Raw genomic sequence first — 21,898 nt, 5'->3', positions numbered from 1 at the left:
TTTTTTAAAAAAAATTGGGCTATTTATTATAGCAACAAGTAAAAAATATATTATTATTTTTTTTTTTCAAAATTGTCGCTCTATTTTTGTTTATAGCGCAAAAAATAAAAACCGCAGAGGCGATCAATTACCACCAAAAGAAAGCTCTATTTGTGGGGGAAAAAAGGACGCCAATTTTGTTTGGGAGCCACGTCGCATGACCGCGCAATTGTCAGTTAAAGCGACGCAGTGCCGCAAGCTGAAATTTCACCTGGTCAGGAAGGGGTATATGTGCCCAGTAAGGAAGTGGTTAAAACTAGACGTGCGGTTCGTTTTCATTCTGAATCGAAATTTGTAAAAAAAAAAAAATGGGTTATTCAGATGTATCCGGATTTCCTGAATTACAAATAGTAACGAATTTCAACCAATCCGAAATAATGAAACGAAATTTCCGGCGAAATTAGAATAGTTTTCAAATCAAATTCAAATTTCCAAAGAGAATAAATGGAATAGAATATAATAGAAAAGAATATAATAATTTATTATCATACACGATTTATATAGCGCCAACGGTTTACGCAGCGCTTTACAATGTAGAGGGGGGACAGCACAATTACAGTACAGTTCAATATGGTAGTAAAACAGCGGTACCTTGGATTACAAGCATATTTCGTTCCATAAGAATGCTTGTAATCCAAAGCCCTTGTATACCAAAGCAAGTTTCCCCATAGGAATCAATAGAAATTCAGATAATTCGTTCCACAGTAACTGCTATTGTATGCAGTACCGCATGTGGCCAGAGGTGTGGGGGAGCTGGAGACACTCAGCCGCTCGGATGCACTTGGAGACACTCTGGAACGGAGTACTTCTGAGTGGATCCAAACAGCTCAGTGTCACCTGCGCCCCCCCGCACCTCTGACCAAATGCGGTACTGCACAACCCATTGGCTTGAATCCTGGTCGTCTTGTGAGACCACGCTCGCAAACCAAGTGAGGAGCAGCTTGTACACCTGGAAAGGCACTATTGATGCTGAAAGATATATCCAGGTTTTAAAGCGGCATATACTCCCATCCAGATGGGGAAGGTCTTGCATATTTCAGCAGTACAATGCTAAACCGCATACTGCATCTATAACAGCAGCATGGCTTCCTGGTAGAAGAGTCCGGGGGCTCCAATTGAAAATATTTGGCACATCTTGAAACGAAAAATGCAACAAAAAAGACCCAGGACTGTTGAGCAGTTGGAATCCTAAATCGGGCAAGACTGGAACAACATTTCCCACCCAAAACTCCAGCAACTGGTTTCCTCTCTTACCAGATATTTCCAGAGTTTTGGTAAAAGAGGGGAAGCTACACTGCGCTAAACCTGACCCCACCCCCAAACTTTTTCAAGACGTGTTGCTGCCATCAATTTCAAATAGACCTTTAATTAAAAAAGATTTATATCAGTGTCTTGCAGGGTGCTCTGGCCCAGGAACCATGGAGGCGCCATCAAATGAGAGGACAATTACCCCCCAGCTCCATGAAGGTTCCTCCAAAGTTTTCTGGGAATTCGAGTTCCATGGGACCTTGGTAGAGAATGGCTGCTCTAAATTGCTTTATTCCTTGAAGTGTTTGCAGTTCATCTAGGAAAGGATTCTAAACAAATATGAATTGTTGACTGGGCATGTCCGGGTGTTTAACCGGGTGTTTACCTGAACTCTAGTAGACGGGTCCTCAAATAAGGACTATTGTAGTTTGGTAATGTAGGAGTTTATAGTATCTAAAGAGATTGTACCACTTGACCTCTGGAAGGTTCTACCCCCTTCATGACTAAGGCTGGCCATGCAACACTGTACCCCAGGGGTTCCCAACCAGTGGCCCGGGGGCCACATGTGGTCCGCAGAGCACTCTGATATGGCCCGCGACCTCCTGCTCTGGGATGGCTGGTTGGCAAGCCCAGATTGCAGGTTGCCGAACCTGCCATCCCAGAGCAATCAGTGTTGTGAATGAAGCCGGCGGTAGAGGAAGCCAGCAGTTTTTCAGTGCACCACACCTGCAGGATATAATGGACGCTGCGCGCCCCTAACCCAGAACAGGCTGGGTGACGTACGGGTTGTGTGATTCAGCCTCGCTGTGCCGCCTGCACGCCCGCAGTACATTCACTTGGTTTGACACTTCTTAAATTTTATGTTTCAGTTCTCCTTGGAGGAGGAGAAGGACCCTGTGGTCATCGTGATCTCCACCACCGGAAATGGAGAACCCCCGGAGCCTGCAGCGAAATTTGTAAGAGGAATTCAATACAAAGAGCTGCCAGCTGACTACTTGGCGCATCTACGATACGGAATATTGGGTACGTGTTGCACACACAACATCTGACCGTATAAAAACCCGTCTGTCCTGTTTTAAAGCCGCATTCCAGGAAACCCGCTCGGTGCACAGATGGAATTTGTATCTCTGGCCATCCGGTTCTGAGACTTGCAAAGCTCTGCTGCACAGTACAGCCCTGTCTGTCCTAAGTGATGTCCAGATATACTGTAAGCCTGATGGGATGTTTTTAGTCTTGTTGGCAGCTTGTGCAAAGCAGACCTTCCACCTCATGGCAAATCACCATATTTACAGGTGTTGTCCACCTCCCTAAAACATTGCATAAAACTACCTGAGAATGGAAAGATTTGGTAATTTTCTCGCTCCTCCCCCAACGTCCATAATGCAGGGGGTGATGTCGACCCATTGCCAACAAATACCCTGGGAATGCTGAGTAGCCAAAATGTGAAGATGCGGCAGCACAGTGCAGTTGGATATTTGGGCTACTGAACATTCTCTGAGATCTGGCTGGGGAGAGGTTGCCGTCATTCTTGCCTAGGCACCATGGGAGGAAGTTGGGGAAACGTAAGTATATTATCTGCCCCCCCCCACCCCATGGGTACTTTTATGCAGCATTATGGGGAGGAGGAGGGGGCAAACTTTGTAGAAACGGACCCTGTCACTGAGGTTGAAGGTCAACTTTAAGACTTTTTCAGTCTCTGCTAGAAGAGGTGGAAGAGGATGTCAAGAAAAAGCCTTCAGAGAATGGACTGCACTTGTGTAGAGCTCACCGCCAATGCAACCTTCTCATCGTCACGCACAAAGTATTTGTCTCTTTAATCACCAGTTCTAAGAATGGTCCTTTGTGGCCCTTGGGGTGGCTGTGTATTCAGATTGGCTGGTTTATTGTATCAATGCTGCCCAACTCTAGTGCACTTCAGAAGAACAACACAAACAGTCAGTGTGACCAAAGCACCTTCAAGACCATATAACCGTACCAGTTACCATATCAAAAGCTGAAAAGCCCCCCCCCCCCCCCCCCCAACCTAGTCAGCCAAATGCACACCCAGAACTGGTGCTATCTAGTTCAAACATAGCCTAATACAGGGCTTCACAAACTTGTTTTGAATCTAGAAGCCAAATAAAAAAAAAAGTTAGTAGCCAGTTTTTCTTCGACCATTAAGGCTTTGTTTACCACAACAGAGATGGCCAACTGTAGATCTCTAAAGGGGGTCTTTGATGAAAGGGAAATCTGATAGACTCCTCCATTATAAGGGGGGAGTGCTAATATGAAGGGGCCCGTGCTTACATTGGTGATCAGTGAGAAGAATGTCCCTTACATTGGTGATCAGTGGGAAGAATGTTCCTTACATTGGTGATCAGTGAGAAGAATGCTCCTTACATTGGTGATCAGTGAGAAGAATGTTCCTTACATTGGTGATCAGTGGGAAGAATGTTCCTTACATTGGTGATCAGTGGGAAGAATGTTCCTTACATTGGTGATCAGTGAGAAGAATGTCCCTTACATTGGTGATCAGTGGGAAGAATGTTCCTTACATTGGTGATCAGTGGGAAGAATGTTCCTTACATTGGTGATCAGTGAGAAGAATGTTCCTTACATTGGTGATCAGTGGGAAGAATGTTCCTTACATTGGTGATCAGTGGGAAGAATGTCCCTTACATTGGTGATCAGTGAGAAGAATGTTCCTTACATTGGTGGTCAGTGGGAAGAATGTTCCTTACATTGGTGATCAGTGGGAAGAATGTCCCTTACATTGGTGATTAGTGAGAAGAATGTCCCTTACATTGGTGATCAGTGAGAAGAATGTTCCTTACATTGGTGATCAGTGGGAAGAATGTTCCTTACATTGGTGATCAGTGAGAAGAATGTTCCTTACATTGGTGATCAGTGAGAAGAATGTCCCTTACATTGGTGATCAGTGAGAAGAATGTTCCTTACATTGGTGATCAGCGGGAAGAATGTTCCTTACATTGGTGATCAGTGGGAAGAATGCTCCTTACATTGGTGATCAGTGAGAAGAATGTCCCTTACATTGGTGATCAGTGGGAAGAATGTTCCTTACATTGGTGATCAGTGAGAAGAATGTTCCTTACATTGGTGATCAGTGGGAAGAATGTTCCTTACATTGGGGGTCATTGGGAAGTTTTTCTCCCTTACAGATGACTACAAAGATGAATGGTGTCAGTGGGAATTTATCTGAGAGGCAGAAATTGCTCACTGCTCAAGGAATCCCTAGTAACCTCTGAGGGATCCATGGAACCTGGTTGAGAAACCCTGCTATACGGCCATTTATTCCAACTCCACACAGCCGTTTCAGGCTTTTTGGCCCCCATCAGTGCAGTGTATGGAAACCATGACTTCTATGGAGTAGGGCTGAGAACCCAACAAGGCAGTATAAACCGTACAGCTTTATGGTAATAGAATCAAAAACCCTTCCCAACCAAATTGGAACATTTTGTAAAGAAAAGTATTTATTAATGTTTGTGTGTCTGATTCATTTCAAGGGGCTGATAGTCTGAAGCTACTTACAGGTCGTCTAGTTTTATGTTGGAGAATAAAGTGTTTTGGATATTTTTTGGTTGCAGCCCTCGGCGACTCTGAATTTACCTTCTTTTGCAACGGTGGAAAAATTGTGGATCGAAGGCTTCAAGAACTGGGAGCAAAACACTTCTATGACACCGGATGCGCCGATGATTCTATCGGGTGAGTGGAATACTTTCAGCAATAGGGGGCCCCTGACACATGGACGATCCTATTGGGTAAGCGGAATACTAATAATTAGGGGGCCCCTAAAATGAAGATGATCCTATTGGGCAAGCAGAATAATTTATAACTAAGGGGGCCCCTGACATGAGCAGCAGGCCAGCAGCAGTCTTAGAAAAAAAGTCCAAGGCCTCCGCACCGGCCATTGCCACACAGGGGGCAAGTTAAGTGTCTTCTCTTACAATTCCAGGGGGGGGGGGCGGCAATTGCCCCCTCTTGCCCTATGGAGCGGACGCCCATGTGGAGAGGCTGCAGGTAGTTCCCAGGTGGACACACCATTTGATCGAAGATCAACATAAGTTTTGAGAGTATTCATCAGAGAAACTAAACTGATCCCAGTTAAACCATCTGGTCTTCTATTCTTCAGATTTGTACCGGTGGGCACCATAGTTTTTGGCGATATCGCAGGCACACGCAATTTTAAAAACATGGAGTGTTGGTTTTATATTTACTAGATACAACCTCATCTTTTTATATTTAAACCAAAAATGGGTATTATAGGGTGTGGTTTAGCGCTAAAATTAATTTAATTTTTTTTCCAAAAATTTGCTTTTTTTTTTTTTAATATCACTTCAAACAAAAATTTGCAACTATCACCTTTTTATTCTACAGGGCCTCTGCTTTCAGAAAATATATAGGCCCGGATTCACATACATTGGTGCATATTTATGCCGGCATAGCGTATGTAATATACGCTACGCTGATGTAGCGCAGAGAGGCATGCACCGAATTCTCAAAGCACTTGCCTCCCAAACTGTGCTGGGTTCCCTCGGCATAAGCCGTCGTAGGTGGAAGTGGGCATGAGCCATGCTAATCAGGGGTGACCCCATGCAAATGATGGGCCAAGCGTCATAGAAGTACTTAAAATGAACGGCGCATGCGCCGTCCCGTGGACACATCCCAGTGCGCATGCTCAGAATCACGTCGGAACGAACGTAAAATACGCCGGCTTGTGTTCCCTTTGCATGGATGCTGCTGAGTTACACCTCCTTTATGGGGCATAACTTTACGCCGGACGTATGACTTTATGTGCACTGCGTCGGACGGACGTATATTCGTGAATTGGCGTATCTCCCTCATTTGCATATGTGAATAGAAAATCAATGGGAGCGCCACTTGCGGCCAGCGTAACTATGCGCCCACAATACACCGGCGTAGACAAGTTACGTCAGTCGGATGAAGCCTTTTTTCAGGCGTATCTAGTTTTGTGGGCACGGCGCACAGATATGACGGCGCATATTTACACTTACGCGGCGTAGCTCGAGATACGTCGGCGTAAGTGCTTTGTGAATCTGTGCCATAATGTTCTGGGGGTTCATGTAACGTTATTGCCAAAAGTTAGGATTTTTACATGTATGAGACGAAAAAAATTGCTCTGGAGCCCAACTGAATATAGAGAGAAATCTTTTTGTGATTCGACTTAAGTGGCCCAACTAACTTATTTTTTATTTATTTTTGTGCTTCAGCCTGGAGCTGGTTGCGGACCCTTGGATAGAAGGACTTTGGGCCGCGCTAAATAGAGAGTTCATGAAGAGGCCGGACAATCCGCAGAAGACTGAGGAGATGAAGAGTACGGTCTGTGATCAGAATGTGCAAAATGTTCCCGAAAATCTGGACTTGCGGATGAAGGAGATAAACCTGAACGTCTCACCGACACCGAGTACAACATTGCCGAAAGATGATGCATCCGATACGTCTACAGAAGCTGCACCGTCGCTCGTCCACTCGTTGCCTCCTCTCTGCCAGTGCGCCCTCACTGTGCCCAGCCTGCCCATCCCGTACCTGGATGTACAGATTCTAGACTGTGATGGGAAGGTAACTTTTCCTACTTTCATCTTACTCAAGGTTTCATTATAATGGCCACTTGAATTTCTACATATACCTAAAATGTATTTAAATAGAAATTTCAATTTTAAATAATTAATAATAATTATATTTAAATAATTTAAACTGATTTTATTTATTAAAATTAATCACACTAATTCAGGAGATCAAAGGCAACCCACTTCAAAATAGAGAATTTATTAGAAGAACGGGAGAAGGGGATTTTAATGGCGCCACAAATATGAAAAGGTTTGTAAAATAACAAATATTTTATTAATATGAAAATACTTAAAAAGAATGAAGAAATGTTGACTCTCATAAACAAACATGTATAAAAATTATCACAGCATGATAAGAAACAATATAGTGCATATAAAGATAATTACAGCTATATAAATGCCTGTTGGCTCAACATGTTTCACTAATTGCTTCTTCAGGAGAAGTAAGGCATATATTGGCTAAAAAAAAAAAAAAAGATGTGAAAAAATGTAATATAATCAATTATTACAAATTGTGATGTACAGAAAAAAATATAAGTAGATAATTAAACATTTGAAGAATAATATATAGGGCATATAATTAGAATCGTGTTTGTTTAGATGAAAAGAGCTGCTCTTTTCATCTGAAAAAAAAACAGGATTCTCATTCGTTTATCACATATATGATCGGCGAGTTCCTCCATTATCGCACATCACCTGGTGTGAGTTCTACTATGGCCATAACTCATTAATGAGGATGTTATACGCCCTATATATTATGTATTCTTCAAATGTTTAATTATCTACTTAGTTTTCTGTATATCATGATTTGTAGTAATTTGTATTTTGATGATATCTTAAATTTTTTTCTCTTCTGTATTTTTTTTTTTTTGTAGCAAATATATGCCTTACTGCTCCTGAAGAAGCAATTGGCGAAACATGTTGAGCCAACAGGCATTTATATAGCCTTATATGCAATATATTGTTCGCTATCATGCTGTGATAATTTGTATACATGTTTGTCTATTTATGAGAGTCAATATTTCACTTGTTTTTTTAATTTTTTTTATATTTTCATATTAATAAAATATTTGTTATTTTACAAACCTTGTCAGATTTGTGGCACCATTAAAATACCCTTCTCCAGATCTTCCTATAAATACAGATTTTATTTGTTAACTTGTTTTGGCATCATGCCTCATTGTATACAGCAGCTTTTCTCCAATTTTTTAACGCTGGAGGTACCCTCAAAATAATTTTGAGGTCTCCAGGAACCCCTCCTGCTGAAAATGTATTTATCTACATGTATGGTAAAAAGCATGATCAGTAAGCTATGAAAAGTTCTTTAATCCCTTAAAGCGAACGTTCACCCAAAAGTGAACCTCCGTTTTTTGGAACCCCCCCCCCCCATCCGGTGTCACATTTGACACCTTTCAGGGGGAAGGGGGTGCAGATACCTGTATAAAACAGGTATTTGCACCACTTCCTGGTATACACTACCCTGGGAGTCCGGCTCCTCTGCGTCACCCCCCTCGTGTTCTGGGAAACACTCGTCTTCCAGAACACAACAGGGACCAGTGGAACGCCGCAGTGCGACTCGCGCATGAGCAGTAGGGAACCGGGCAGTGAAGCCGCAGCTCTTTACTTCCCGATTCACTCGCCGAGGATGGGCTGCTGACGTCGCTGGCGACCTGGACAGGTAAGTGTCCATGTTTTAAAAGCCAGCAGCTGCTGTATTTGTAGCTGCTGGCTTTTAAAAAAAAAAAATTTGCAGGTGAACCCCCGCTTTAAGTAGGGTTGTCCCGATACCGAGCATTTGGCTAGTACTTGTACAAATGCTCCCAATGCCTTAGCTGATACCTGGTGGCGTAGAGGGGCGGAGTGGATGGCGGCGCGTCAAGCTGGCAGGGAGTGCAGAGTTCTGGGCGACCGGAGCTGTCACATTCGGTCGCGGAAGTGACGCTCCATGTTGCCGTCAGACGCCCATCTTGGTACACCCTGCACTCAGCCACAGTATGCCAGCAGCGAACATCTTGTTACACCCAGCCCATATAGTTTGGGCTGGGTGTAACAAGATGGCTGCTGTTATGCGGCCGCGTGCAAGCAGTACCAGGATGGGCGTTGCAGGCAACCCCATCAGTGCCCATAAATGCAACCTGCCAGTGCCACCTGCCAGTCAGCCATTTATCAGTGCTGCAGATCAGTGCCACCTAATCTGTATCGTGCTTTGAGAAACTGTCACATGACTAGGGATGAGCTTCGAGTTCGAGTCGAACTCCTGTTCCACTCGAACATTGCATGTTCCCCCGTTCAGCGAACAGCGAACAATTTGGGGTGTTCGCGGCAAATTCGAAAAGCCGCAGAACTCCCTGTAAAAGTCTATAGGAGAAATCCAAAGTGATAATTTTAAAGGCTTATATGCAAGTTATTGTCATAAAGTTTCTGGGGATCTGGGTCCTGCCCAAGGGGACATGTATCAATGCAAAAAAAAGTTTTAAAAACTCTTGTTTTTTCGGGAGCAGTGATTTTACTAATGCTTTAAGAAAACAATAACAATAATTGAAACAATAAAATTGAAATATTCCTTTAAATTTCGTACTTGGCGGGGGGGGGGGGTGTATAGTATGCCTGTAAAGTAGCACTTGTTTCCCATGCTTAGAACTGTCTCTGCACAAACTGTAATTTCTGAAGGAAAAAATGACATTTAAAATCACTCACGGCTATAATTAATTGTCCCCGGCAATACAGAGAAAAGTCATTGATAGTCATTGATAAAAAAAAATGCGTGGGGGTCCCCCCAAATTAAATTACCAGGCCCTTCAGGTCTGGTATGGATATTAAGGGAAACCCTGCGTCAAATAAAAAAAATTATGTTGGGTTCCCCCAAATATCCATCCCAGACCCTTCAGGTCTGGTATGGATTTTAAGGGGAACTCCGCACCAAATTAAAAAAAAAAATGGCGTGGAGTTCCCCCCAAAAATTCATACCAGACCCTTTATCCGAGCACGCAACCTGGCATGCCGCAGGAAAAGGGGGGGCGAGAGCGCCCCCATCCTGAACCATACCAGACCACATGCCCTCATCATGGGGGGGATGCTTTGGGGGTCTTTGACCCCTCAAAAGCACCATGTCCCCATGTTGATGGGGACAAGGGCCTCATCCCCACAACCCTTGCCTGGTGGTTGTGGGGGGTCTACGGGCGGGGGCTTATCGGAATCTGGAAGACCCCTTTAACTAAGGGGACCCCAGGATCACGGCCCCCCCTATGTGAATTGGTAATGGGGTACATTGTACCTATCCTATTTCACAAAGAAAATGTAAAAAAAAAGACACCGTTGGTATAAGTCCTTTATTAAAATAAAAATAAAAAAAAGATTCCAGCGGTGGTAATCCACTCTTGGTCTCCACTCCAACGCTGTCGGTATCCTGCGATGGATGCTCTCCTCTCCGGGGGTCCAGTGATGGATGATCTCCTCTCCATCCAGGTCCAGGCTCCAGGGATGTCCAGAGCAACGCATCCTGTCTCCACCGGAGACACCCCGGGAATATCTACAGGTCTTATGTAGCTGAGGGCGGGGGCCACCCATCACGTGACCCCGTCCCACTCTGACACAAGGGGAAACCCGGGCTTACCCAGTGATGTGACAGGTGACCCCGCCCCCCTCTGATGCAATGGGAAACCTGCGTTGCATCAGAGGGGGGCGGGGTCACCTGTCACGTCAATGGGAAAGCCTGGGTTTCCCCATCCATCGCTGGACCCCGGAGAGGAGAGCATCCATCGCAGGATACCGACAGCGTTGGAGTGGAGACCGAGAGTGGATTACCACCGCTGGAATCCCTTTTTTTTTTTTTTTTAAATAAAGTACTTATCCCAACGGTGTCTGTGTGTGTGTGTTTTTTTTTAACTACACTTTCTTTGTGAAATTCTAGAGGTACAATGTACCCCATTACCATATATTGTATTGATGCCGGAGATTTTTCACTTGTGTTGAGCTTCCTCCGTGTTTTATGTACATGTGATCCCATAGGATGGTGTCCTATTTGCTCTGATTGCAGGAAGCCGACCCCTCCTCACTTTATCCGGGAGAAACCGTTTTCAGAGTTCCAATCACTCAGGCGAAGCGTCTGACTGCAGAGGGCGCTGTGAAGACCGCTTTGATGCTGGAGCTGGACATAGCGGTGAGTTTATTATTCTTTTTGTAATAATCAATCGTTCAACATCTAATGCAGACTTTAGTGCAGAGGCAGAATTTGTCCTCACTAGGTATCAAGATCTGGGGCATGTTGAGGAGACCCCCAGCGCGTGCCACTGGCACAGGACATGAGGGAAAATCTCCCCTGGGGGTCATAGGAGATAATAAAATCCCCAACAGAACACCATAGCTCTAAATACATTATTTTTTTTAGGAGATTAAAGGAAAGGCTTGAACTAGACATATGTAGTTTGTTTAGTTCCTTAGGGCCAGATCCACAGAGAAAGTACGCCGGCGTATCTACTGATACGCCGGTGTACTTTAAAATTTCCCGCGTTGTATCTTTAGTTTGAATCCTCAAACCAAGATACGACGGCATTTGGGTAAGATCCGACAGGCGTACGGCTTCGGATTTTAGATGCAATACTTCGGCGCCCGCTGGGTGGAGTTTGTGTCGTTTTCCGTGTCGGGTATGCAAATTAGCGAATTACTAAAATTCACGAACGTGCGCGCGGCCGTCGCATTTTCTAACGTCGTCTGTAGTCGGCTTTTTCCGGCGTATAGTTAAAGCTGGTATTTTGCGGAGTATAGGTAGACTTGCCATGTTAAGTATGGCCGTCGTTCCCGCGTCTAAATTTGAATTTTTTTTTTTTTTACGTAAGTCATCCGTGAATAGGGATGGACGTAACTCACGTCTAAGTTCAAAGAATGACGTCGTTGCGGCATTTCGCGCAAAGCACGGCGGGACATTACAAAACGGAGCATGCGCAGTTCAATCGGCGCAGGGACGCGCTTCATTTAAATGAATCACGCCCCCTACCCGCCCAATTTGAAATCCGCTGCCAGAAATACACTACGCCGCCGTAACTTACGGCGCGAAATCTTCCTGGATTCGACTTAGAGCCAGGTAAGATACGGCAGTGTAGCGTATCTCTGATACGCTACGCCTGGGCATTTCTATGTGGATCTGGCCCTTAGTTTCTGATTTTTTTTAAAAAAGAATATTTGAATCTTTACATAATTTTTTCTCAGATGTTTTACATATTTTTTTTCAGAATTTTTACATATTTATTTTTCAGAATTGTTTTGCTTTTTTTGGGAATTCGGAAATGTAAAAAATTCTGAAAAAAATGTAAAAATCATGAAAAAAAAATGTAAAAATCATGAAAAAAAAATATGTAAATTATTTTATATATTTTTTTTCAGAATTTTTACATATTTCATTTTCAGAATTTTTACATATAAATTTTTCTGCATTTTTAACATTTTTTTTTTTTTTTTTGTTCAGAATTTTTACATTTCCGAATTCCCCAAAAAAAGAAAAACGAAAACAAACACATTTTTCGTCAGTGCACATGTCTAGCTTGAACCCCTTCTTTTTATTTCCATCTGTGTCTCACTCTTGCACATTTCCCTAATTTCTGTCTTTTTGCAACTGTTGTCACCATGACAGGAAGTGAGGGGGGGGGGGGGGGTGACCTCTGTAAAGTTGGCCATACACAAAACAATCTGCTTTTAGATTTACAAAAGCTAAGATTTTACGAGATTGTATAGTGTATAGTCATCTTAAGGGAGCCCCAGATAGAACCTCTGTCAGGTTTTCAGTTCTAATCCTTCCTCGTGCTGTGAAATATTTCAGTCGGAGTTGCACTTCAGAAGACTGTCGGATGTACAGTTTGATATTTGCTGTCTTTTTTTTTTTTTTTTATAAATTCTTTATTCAGAACCATAATAACAGTACAAGAAAGGCACAATGTAGAAACGCACGTATCTAAGAATAAATCACGGAAGATACATTGTGCATGGAGATAAATTGCCTTAATGGCAGTAGCAGATGTAGTTTATTTGCTGTTATCTTACAAAATAAATCAGCAAGATTAAAGGACCTATACCAGATGGCTTACACCCAATGGTTCTCAAAGAGCTGGGCTCTGTTATAGATAAGCCATTGTTTCTAATTTAATGATGGGCATAGTACCACTGGATTGGCTTAAGGCCAATGTGGTGCCTATATTTATAAAGGTGTCAGCCTTTACCAAGTAACCATAGACCTGTTAGTTTAACTTCTATAGTCAAGAAGATACTGGAAAGCTTAAAAGATCACATCGATGGGGTTTTTGCTTATAAAAAAATATATTCTAAGCAACCGTATGGATTCATGAAAGACAGACCGAAGTCTTCAAACTAATAAGATTTTTTTTTATTTTTTATGAGGAGGTAAGTAACACCTTGGGCAGAGGGGTGACTGTGGACGTGGTATACTTGGACAGAGAGGTGGCTGTGGACGTGGTATACTTGGACAGAGAGGTGGCTGTGGACGTGGTATACTTGGACAGAGGGGTGGCTGTGGATGTAGTATACTTGGGACAGAGGGGTTGATGTGGATGTGGTATACTTGGGACAGAGGGGTTGATGTGGACGTGGTATACTTGGGACAGAGGGGTGGCTGTGGACGTGGTATGCTTGGATTGACGGGTGGCTGTGGATGTGGTATGCTTGGACAGACGAGTGGCTGTGGACGTGGTATGCTTGGACAGATGGGTGGCTGTGGTATGCTTGGACAGATGGGTGGCTGTGGACGTGGTATGCTTGGACAGACGGGTGGCTGTGGACGTGGTATGCTATACTTGGGACAGATTGGTGGCTGTGGATGTGGTATGCTTGGACAGAGCGGTGGCTGTGGATGTGGTATGCTTGGACAGAGGGGTGGCTGTGGACGTGGTATGCTTGGACAGAGGGGTGGCTGTGGATGTGGTATGCTTGGACAGAGGGGTGGATGTGGTATGCTTGGACAGAGGGGTGGCTGTGGATGTGGTATGCTATACTTGGGACAGATTGGTGGCTGTGGATGTGGTATGCTTGGACAGAGCGGTGGCTGTGGATGTGGTATGCTTGGACAGAGGGGTGGCTGTGGACGTGGTATGCTTGGACAGAGGGGTGGCTGTGGATGTGGTATGCTTGGACAGAGGGGTGGATGTGGTATGCTTGGACAGAGGGGTGGCTGTGGATGTGGTATGCTTGGACAGAGGGGTGGCTGTGGATGTGGTATGCTTGGACAGAGGGGTGGCTGTGGATGTGGTATGCTTGGACAGAGGGGTGGCTGTGGATGTGGTATGCTTGCACAGAGGGGTGGCTGTGGATGTGGTATGCTTGGACAGAGGGGTGGCTGTGGATGTGGTATGCTTGGACAGAGGGGTGGCTGTGGATGTGGTATGCTTGCACAGAGGGGTGGCTGTGGATGTGGTATGCTTGGACAGAGGGGTGGCTGTGGATGTGGTATACTTGGACAGAGGGGTGGATGTGGTATGCTTGCACAGAGGGGTGGCTGTGGATGTGGTATGCTTGCACAGAGGGGTGGCTGTGGTTGTGGTATGCTTGGACAGAGGGGTGGCTGTGGATGTGGTATGCTTGGACAGAGGGGTGGCTGTGGATGTGGTATGCTTGGACAGAGGGGTGGCTGTGGATGTGGTATGCTTGGACAGAGGGGTTGATGTGGACGTGGTATGCTTGGACAGAGGGGTGACTGCAATCTTATTGCTGAGCTGCTGCCGGTACAAATATTACAGGTTGAGTAATCTGCTTAATTGTTATGCGTTTTTTCTCTTTGCAGCATACAGATGTGGCCTTCCAGCCAGGTGACGCCTTCTGCGTTATTTGCCCAAATCCCCCTGAAGAGGTGAACGATCTCCTTAATAAATTTGAATTGGCCGAGAAGAGGAAATGTCAGGTCTGCTTGGCTGTTAAATCTGGAACAAAGAAAAGAGGTGAGATACTCTGCGAACAGGAGGACACGGTTGTGTCGTATGGACGAGCAGTAGAATGGAACTTAAGGCAAATAAAAATAAAAAAATCATTTTATTTTGGATAGACTACCGTATTTTTTTTTTTTGCCATCTGTGTAGCCATTGGGGAGATTTCCCTTCACTTCCTGTCCCACAGCCAAAACAGTCAGAGGAAATCCGCCAAAGTCAGGAAATCCCTGGTTGTCACCAGATCTAGTGTCCCCATTGGAAGATTTCCCCTCTATTCCCATTCTGGGGACAACCTAACATTGATTACAACCTAAGGCTCCAACAGGCTTCAAAAAAGGGTGGGCTCTGCGCCCGAGCACACCCACTTGTGTGGCAATAGCGAATATTGCCACACAAGTGGGTGTGCTCGGGCGCAGAGCCCACCCTTTTTTGGAGCCTGTTTTGAAGCTTGTTAGTGCCTCAGGCTGTAATCAATGTTAGGTTGTCCTCCGAACAGGAATAGAGGGGAAATCTTCCAATGGGGACACTATTGTCAGGAAGGTCCTATTGGCCAGAGAGTCTTGGGGCTCTTGCCACAGCTGGTCTCCCCCGGGGGTTGGGGGATGCTGGCTGGGTGATCGCCTCTGTTCGCCTGTCGAGGAAGGGGGATGATGTTGGTTTGTGCCGCCCTGTTCTGTTGGGGAGTTGAACCGGACAGTTGGATAACTTCCACCAGGGTCCTGGGGACACCCAATGACTCGCATACAAGATGAGGTCAAAAACATGTCCCGAGGGCTCTGGTGAAAGTTATCCAGCTGTCCAGTTTAAGTCTGACCCCCACCCCCACCCCCGAAACTTTGAGCACCAGTCGCCACTGATTCAGGCTGAGCAACGCATTTAACTTCAACGTTTTGTGTCTTTGGATCTATTTATGATTTGAGGGTTTCGACGAGCATTTCCTCGGTGCTTCAACAATGTTTGCTACAAAGGAAGTGGAAATAACAAAAACATCCTATTGCACACTGTCGTCCTCCAGATTAATAACAATATTTTTTTTTACCTTTTTTTTCTCTTTTCTTTCCATTAGGCGCCTCCATCCCGGATTATATTCCAGAGAAATGTTCTGTGGAGTTTATGCTGACGTGGTGCCTCGAAATAAGAGCGACCCCCAAGAAGGTACGCAGCTTTCTCTTAAGCATATCGAAAACCCAAGAACATTTATTGTATTGAAGCTTTCTTCTATGTGGTGGATGCCTTGTTGTTGTTTTTTTTTTTCACTGCCGAGGTGACAACGCTATTCCAATGGAAGAGACAACGTTGTCACCCAGGGACAGGAAGTGTTTCAGAACTATGGACACCGCACCCTCTCCTCCTCTCAATAAGATGAGTTGGGGTCTTCTGTAGTCCACAGAGCTGCTTAAAATAAAAAAGGCAAAGAGCACAGGACACAGAATAGCACCGGTGCACTGGATTTCTTGCAGGATCAACAGTTATTATTTTTTTTCACTTCTTGAACATAAATCAACCCTTTCAATAGTATACTTAAGTAAACTTAGGGTTTTGTATACTGTATACTTTAACCACTTAGCCACAATGTACTGCAGACACCTGCTGTAGGCAAAGCGACATGCCCGTACTTCGCTGCCCACTTCCGGGTTCAGGGCACAAGCCCCACACCCGACATCTGTTGTACATGTACACAGCAGGAGCCTGAAAGCAAGTCCCAGCCAATGATTCATGGGTAGGACCTGCTGATCGCCTGTTGCCCCCTTCCCAGTGTCATTCTCTGGCTGGGGAAAGATGGGGTTGTTCATGCTGTTGGTGGCCCTCTGGTGGTAGGAGGTATTAATTATGCCCACTTGCTGTTGAAAGCTGTGAGATTCTCGCATTCGGTCCCTGAAGCAGCAGCAGTACAAAGCTGAGAAACTCGTTGGTCTTGGAATTTGAAGAATGCTCAACAATTACGCTATGAGCTATGTTTAAGTCTTTTTTTAGCACTGCAATTATATATAATCTTTTTTTCCAATTATATCTTGGGTTAAAAAAAAAAATGCACCCGTGCAGTGCTAAAAAAAAAAGACTTAAACATAGCTCATAGCGTAATTGTTGAGCATTCTTCAAATTCCAGACAGCCCGTTGCCCTTTAAAATTGTGCACAATCCTGCGGCACACCAATCTGAGGGCTCATTGACACGAGGAGGTGCGTCCGGGCGCAAGCGCATTATTGTGTGTGTCTGCATGTTGCATTTCTAATGAGGCTGCTCTATGCTTGTGAAACGTGCAAAAAGGCGCTTTCTTGATTTTTACATTGAGCCCCACCAAAATGCGTGGTAATGCATGCATTTTAGTGGGTAGTGGGTACATGCATACATGCAATTGGTGGCTGCGTGGGGGTGCCATTAAGAATTAATGGCACCCGCACACAACTGCAAAAGAAAATGCATTTTTGTGTTTTGTGTGAAAAGTGCGTAATTTCCCATGCATTACCGTACTACATCTGCTATGAAAGAGCCCTAAATTGAAGTTTGCAAGTCAGATTTAAGTAGGTTGCAAATCACCAATCCCCCCGCTAGCACAAATTCTCCCCTCCTAGGACAAATTCCCCCCTTCAAAATTCCCCATTCCAGCACAAATCTCTATCCCCACTTTGCTTTTGCCAAATTACATGCAGCCCGGTACTGTCCGATCATTATAGACTTCCAGTGTTAACCTGCCCTCAGCAAAAATTACCAAAAAAAGAAAAATCCATTTAGTGCTCCAAAGAAAGCAAATTGATGAACCCTCCTCACACAGAAATCAATCAGTGCCTCTTACCAGAACTGTTGGATCTCAAGTTTTAGAGATCATACACGCTCGCACAAGAATCGGCCAACAGGGATCATCTGCTCCTCCTTGGGCTCCTTCGAAGGAAAAGATCATCTCCAGTGCAACGGGCTGTCTGGTTATATGAAAGTCTCAGAGACACAAAACTACCTTCTCCAGGTGATCTTCAACATCATAGGATAAAAAGGAAGAGGCTTCATGGTGTAGTATTCCAAAAATATTTATAAAATAAATAAATGTAGCACTTGCATTCAAAGTAACAGTAGAAAGTAAAAAATCACACATCTGCGGCTCAAACCAGCAGGCTGATACGTGGTGACGTCAAGGAATGCTGCTCTGACCAACGCATTTCCATATACAAGGCACTGACTGGGACCGGAGGCTCTTTTTAATAAATATTATTGCAATACTACCCCATGAAGCCTCTTCTTTTTAATCCTATGATGTTGGAGATCACCTGGAGAAGGTTTTTTCATGTCTGAGACTTTCAAATAACCAGACAGTCCGTTGCACTGGAGAGGATCTTTCCCTTGAAGGAGCCCAAGGAGGAGATGATCCCTGCTGGTGGATTCTTGTGCGAGCGTGTATGATCTCTATCACTTGGGATCCAACAGTTCTGGTAAGCGGCACTGATTGATTTCTGTGTGAGCAGGAGCACCGGGTGACCATACTGTGTCCATCTATCAATGTGCACTCTTTGGAGCACTAAATGAATTTTTTTTTTGGTCATTTTTTTTTACTTTTTATTTGTGATCAATTATTGAGTTTGCCACCCCCCCCCCTTTTTTTTATCATGGTTATATTTATTGGATGCCCGCTTTTTTCTTCTACATATTTACTACATATTTACCATTATCTGATTATCTTAATAAGCAGCACCTGTTTCATCATTACCTGTTACTATTGGGTTAGCACAGATATTTAACTTTACACAATTTTGAATGTGAAACCTCTCCGGTCTTTGCTCTTGTCATTTTATGTGGCTGGGAATAGCCATCTGATCACAGTTGGGTTTACTTTATGACCATCTTACCGAACCGCTGTATGCAATACCAAGGAATGACGCAGGGTGTCCCTTGTGGTTTCTTCTGCTATTCTGTTGGCCCCCTTCTCTGATTTAGGGAGATCCTCAGATTTAATATCCGATTCTTCTTCCGTATTCTGCAGGCCATGATCCGAGCTTTGGTTGAGCACACTTCTGATGCCGGGGAACGGCGAAGGCTCCAAGAATTGTGTAGCAAGCAAGGTGGATCGGATTATAACCACTTCGTCCGGGATCTCTCAGTTGGCATCCTAGACCTCCTCAACGCCTTTCCAAGCTGCAGGCCTCCAATAGCGTTACTGATAGGTACGTGACGTGTGTTACCCAAAAAAAAGTAGAAGCCTCAAAACCCACATTCAGAGATGTCTGTCTGCTGCCATTCCTGAGCAAAGCTCTGCACTGGTGGTGCCCCCGATCCCGCAGCTGAATCCACTGTAGAACACGATCGTGGCGCTTGCTGGACTTTCTTGGGCGCCCTAAAGCCGCCTTCACAAATGCAGTGGAATTTTTTTTTTATTGGATGAAGTTCATTTTCATGGCAAAGAGGGACTTTGCAATTAATTGCAATTCATCTGATCACTTTTCATAACATTCTGGAGTATATGCAAATTGCCATAAAAAAAACTGAAGCAGCAGGAAATAAATATTTTGTGTCATTCTCAAAACTTTTGGCCACGGCTGTATATTGAGGAAGTACCTTTTGACAGTTGTTTCTGCTATCTCTGGCTTTTTCGGGACGATTCCCCCTTTGGGTGACAACATTACCACTGTGGGGAAATCTGCCCATCAAGGTGTAAATCCGAAAAAAATTTTGCTTTAACCACTTACCCGCCGGACCATATTGCTAGTCAAAGACCAGAGCACTTTTTGCGATTCGGGACTGCGTCGCTTTAACTGACAATTGCGCGGTCGTGCGACATGGCTCCCAAACAAAATTGGCGTCCTTTTTTTACCACGAATAGAGCTTTCTTTTGGTGGTATTTGATCACCTCTGCGGTTTTTTATTTTTTGCGCTATAAACAAAAATAGAGCGACAATTTTGAAAAAAAAATAACATATTTTACTTTTTGCTGTAATAAATATCCCCCAAAAATATATAAAAAAACATTTTTTTTCCTCGGTTTAGGCCGATACGTATTCTTCTACGTATTTTTCGTAAAAAAAAAATCGCAATAAGCGTTTATTGATTGGTTTGCCCAAAAGTTATAGCGTTTACAAAATAGGGGGTATTTTTATGTCATTTTTATTAATATATTTTTTTTACTAGTAATGTCGGCGATCAGCGATTTTTTTCGGTACTGCGACATTATGGCGGACACTTCGGACACTTTTGACACATTTTTGGGACCAGTGCCATTTTTATAGCGATCAGTGCTATAAAAATGCATTGGATTACTATAAAAATGCCACTGGCAGTGAAGGGGTTAACACTAGGGGGCGGGGAAGGGGTTAAGTATGCCTGGGTGTGTTCTTACTGTGGGGGGGGGGGGGGGTGGCCTCACTAGGGGAAACACTGATCCTCTGTTCATACATTGTATGAACAGAAGATCAGCATTTCCCCTGCTGACAGGACCGGGAGCTGTGTGTTTACACACACAGCTCCCGGTCCCCGCTCTGTAACGAGCGATCGCGTGTGCCCGGCGGCGATCGCGCCCGCCGGGCACACGCACGGGAGTCGGGGGCGAGCGCCCCTAGTAGCAGCTCTAAAGGGTGACGTTATACTACGTGCTCTCGCCCAGGAGAGCCGACCTGCCACCGTAGAATGACGGCGGCTGGTCGGCAAGTAGTTAAAGCGGTAGTAAACTGCAAATTAAAACTGAGAAAAAAAAGTTGGGCTTCTGCAGGCGCATGTCATAATGTGCTAGTATGCATTGCATACTAGCACATTATGACAGACTTGTCTTTAAAGTGAAGCCCTCCTGCGGCACGCCGTCACCGCTGATGAGGCTTCCATCTTCACCCAGTCTTCCTTCCAGTTTTGTGGGCTGCGGCCTTCTAAATGACCAAGATTATGTCACTTGTGCACATGCCCGCAGGAGTCACGGCCGTGGCACAGCTCTCTCAATGAAGGGCATATATATTGTACCTACAGGCAAGCCTAATAATAGGCTTACTTGTAGGTTTAAATAAAGAAAGTGGACTACTGCTTTAACTTTATTACAAATGAGACATACAAGGATTTCTTTTGTAACATTCTTTAACCACTTAAGACCCGGACCTTTAGGCAGCTAAAGGACCCGGCCAGTTTTTGCGATTCGGCACTGCGACGTGGCTCCCAAACAAAATTGGTGTCCTTTTTTTTTTTCCACAAATAGAGCTTTCTTTCGGTGGTATTTGATCACCTCTGCGGTTTTTATTTTTTGCGCTATAAACAAAAATAGAGCGCCAATTTTGAAAAAAATTCTATATTTTTTACTTTTTTCTATAATAAATATCCCCCAAAAATATATAAAACATTATTTTTTTTCCTCAATTTAGGCCGATACGTATTCTTCTACATATTTTTGGTAAAAAAAATCGCAAGCGTTTATCGATTTGGTTTGCGCAAAATGTATAGCGTTTACAAAATTGGGGATAGTTTTATTGAATTTTTATTAATTTTTTTTTATACTAGTAATGGCGGTGATCAGTGATTTTTTTCGTGACTGCGACATTATGGCGGACACTTGGGACAATTTTGACACATTTTTGGGACCATGAATTTAAAATGCATTTTTTACTGTGAAAATTACAATTGCAGTTTGGGAGTTAACCACAAGGGGGCGCTGAAGGTGTTATATGTAACCCCTTGTGTGTTTACAACTGTAGGGGGGTGTGGCTGTAGGTGTGACATCATCGATTGTGATTGCCTATAAAAGGGAACACACGATCGATGACGCCGCCACAGTGAAGAACAGGGAAGCTGTGTTTACACACAGCTCTCCCCGTTCTTCAGCTCCGGGGACCGATCGCGGGACTCCAGCGGTAATCGGGTCCGCGAGTCCCGTGGCCACGGAGCTTCGGATCAGGTCGTGTGCATGCGACCCCACGTGGATGTGCCCAGCCGTGCCATTCTGCTGACGTATATCGTCGGTAGGGGGTCCTTAAGTGGTTAAAATGAAATCCCTGCTATGTGTATTTTATTTTTTCTACTACAGGCTGTCAATGGTACAAAAATGTAGTGTATAGGTGTCTGTGTACAAAATCTAGTCATTTCTAACACCTTTTTTATAATGTTATTTTTTTTACCACTATATCTGTATCCTACAATTACCATA

General features: G+C 44.2%; 1 protein-coding gene across 1 annotated transcript in view; it reads left to right on the top strand.

Annotated features, from left to right (window-relative positions):
- MTRR (5-methyltetrahydrofolate-homocysteine methyltransferase reductase) overlaps nucleotides 1-21,898 on the top strand; it is a 143,512-nt gene that overhangs the window by 93,914 nt on the left and 27,700 nt on the right. The window contains exons 3-9 of the mRNA XM_040355179.1: nucleotides 2,157-2,310; nucleotides 4,872-4,989; nucleotides 6,516-6,864; nucleotides 10,909-11,031; nucleotides 14,656-14,809; nucleotides 15,864-15,952; nucleotides 18,767-18,947. Of these exons, the coding sequence (XP_040211113.1) occupies nucleotides 2,157-2,310; nucleotides 4,872-4,989; nucleotides 6,516-6,864; nucleotides 10,909-11,031; nucleotides 14,656-14,809; nucleotides 15,864-15,952; nucleotides 18,767-18,947 (1,168 nt within the window). The remainder of the gene's footprint in view (nucleotides 1-2,156; nucleotides 2,311-4,871; nucleotides 4,990-6,515; nucleotides 6,865-10,908; nucleotides 11,032-14,655; nucleotides 14,810-15,863; nucleotides 15,953-18,766; nucleotides 18,948-21,898) is intronic.

This window comes from Rana temporaria, chromosome 5 (genome assembly GCF_905171775.1).
Source record: "Rana temporaria chromosome 5, aRanTem1.1, whole genome shotgun sequence".
Classification (NCBI taxonomy): Eukaryota; Metazoa; Chordata; class Amphibia; order Anura; family Ranidae; genus Rana; species Rana temporaria.
The sequence above is the reverse complement of the archived record's forward strand: the minus strand, read 5'-3'. Positions and strand labels throughout refer to the sequence as shown.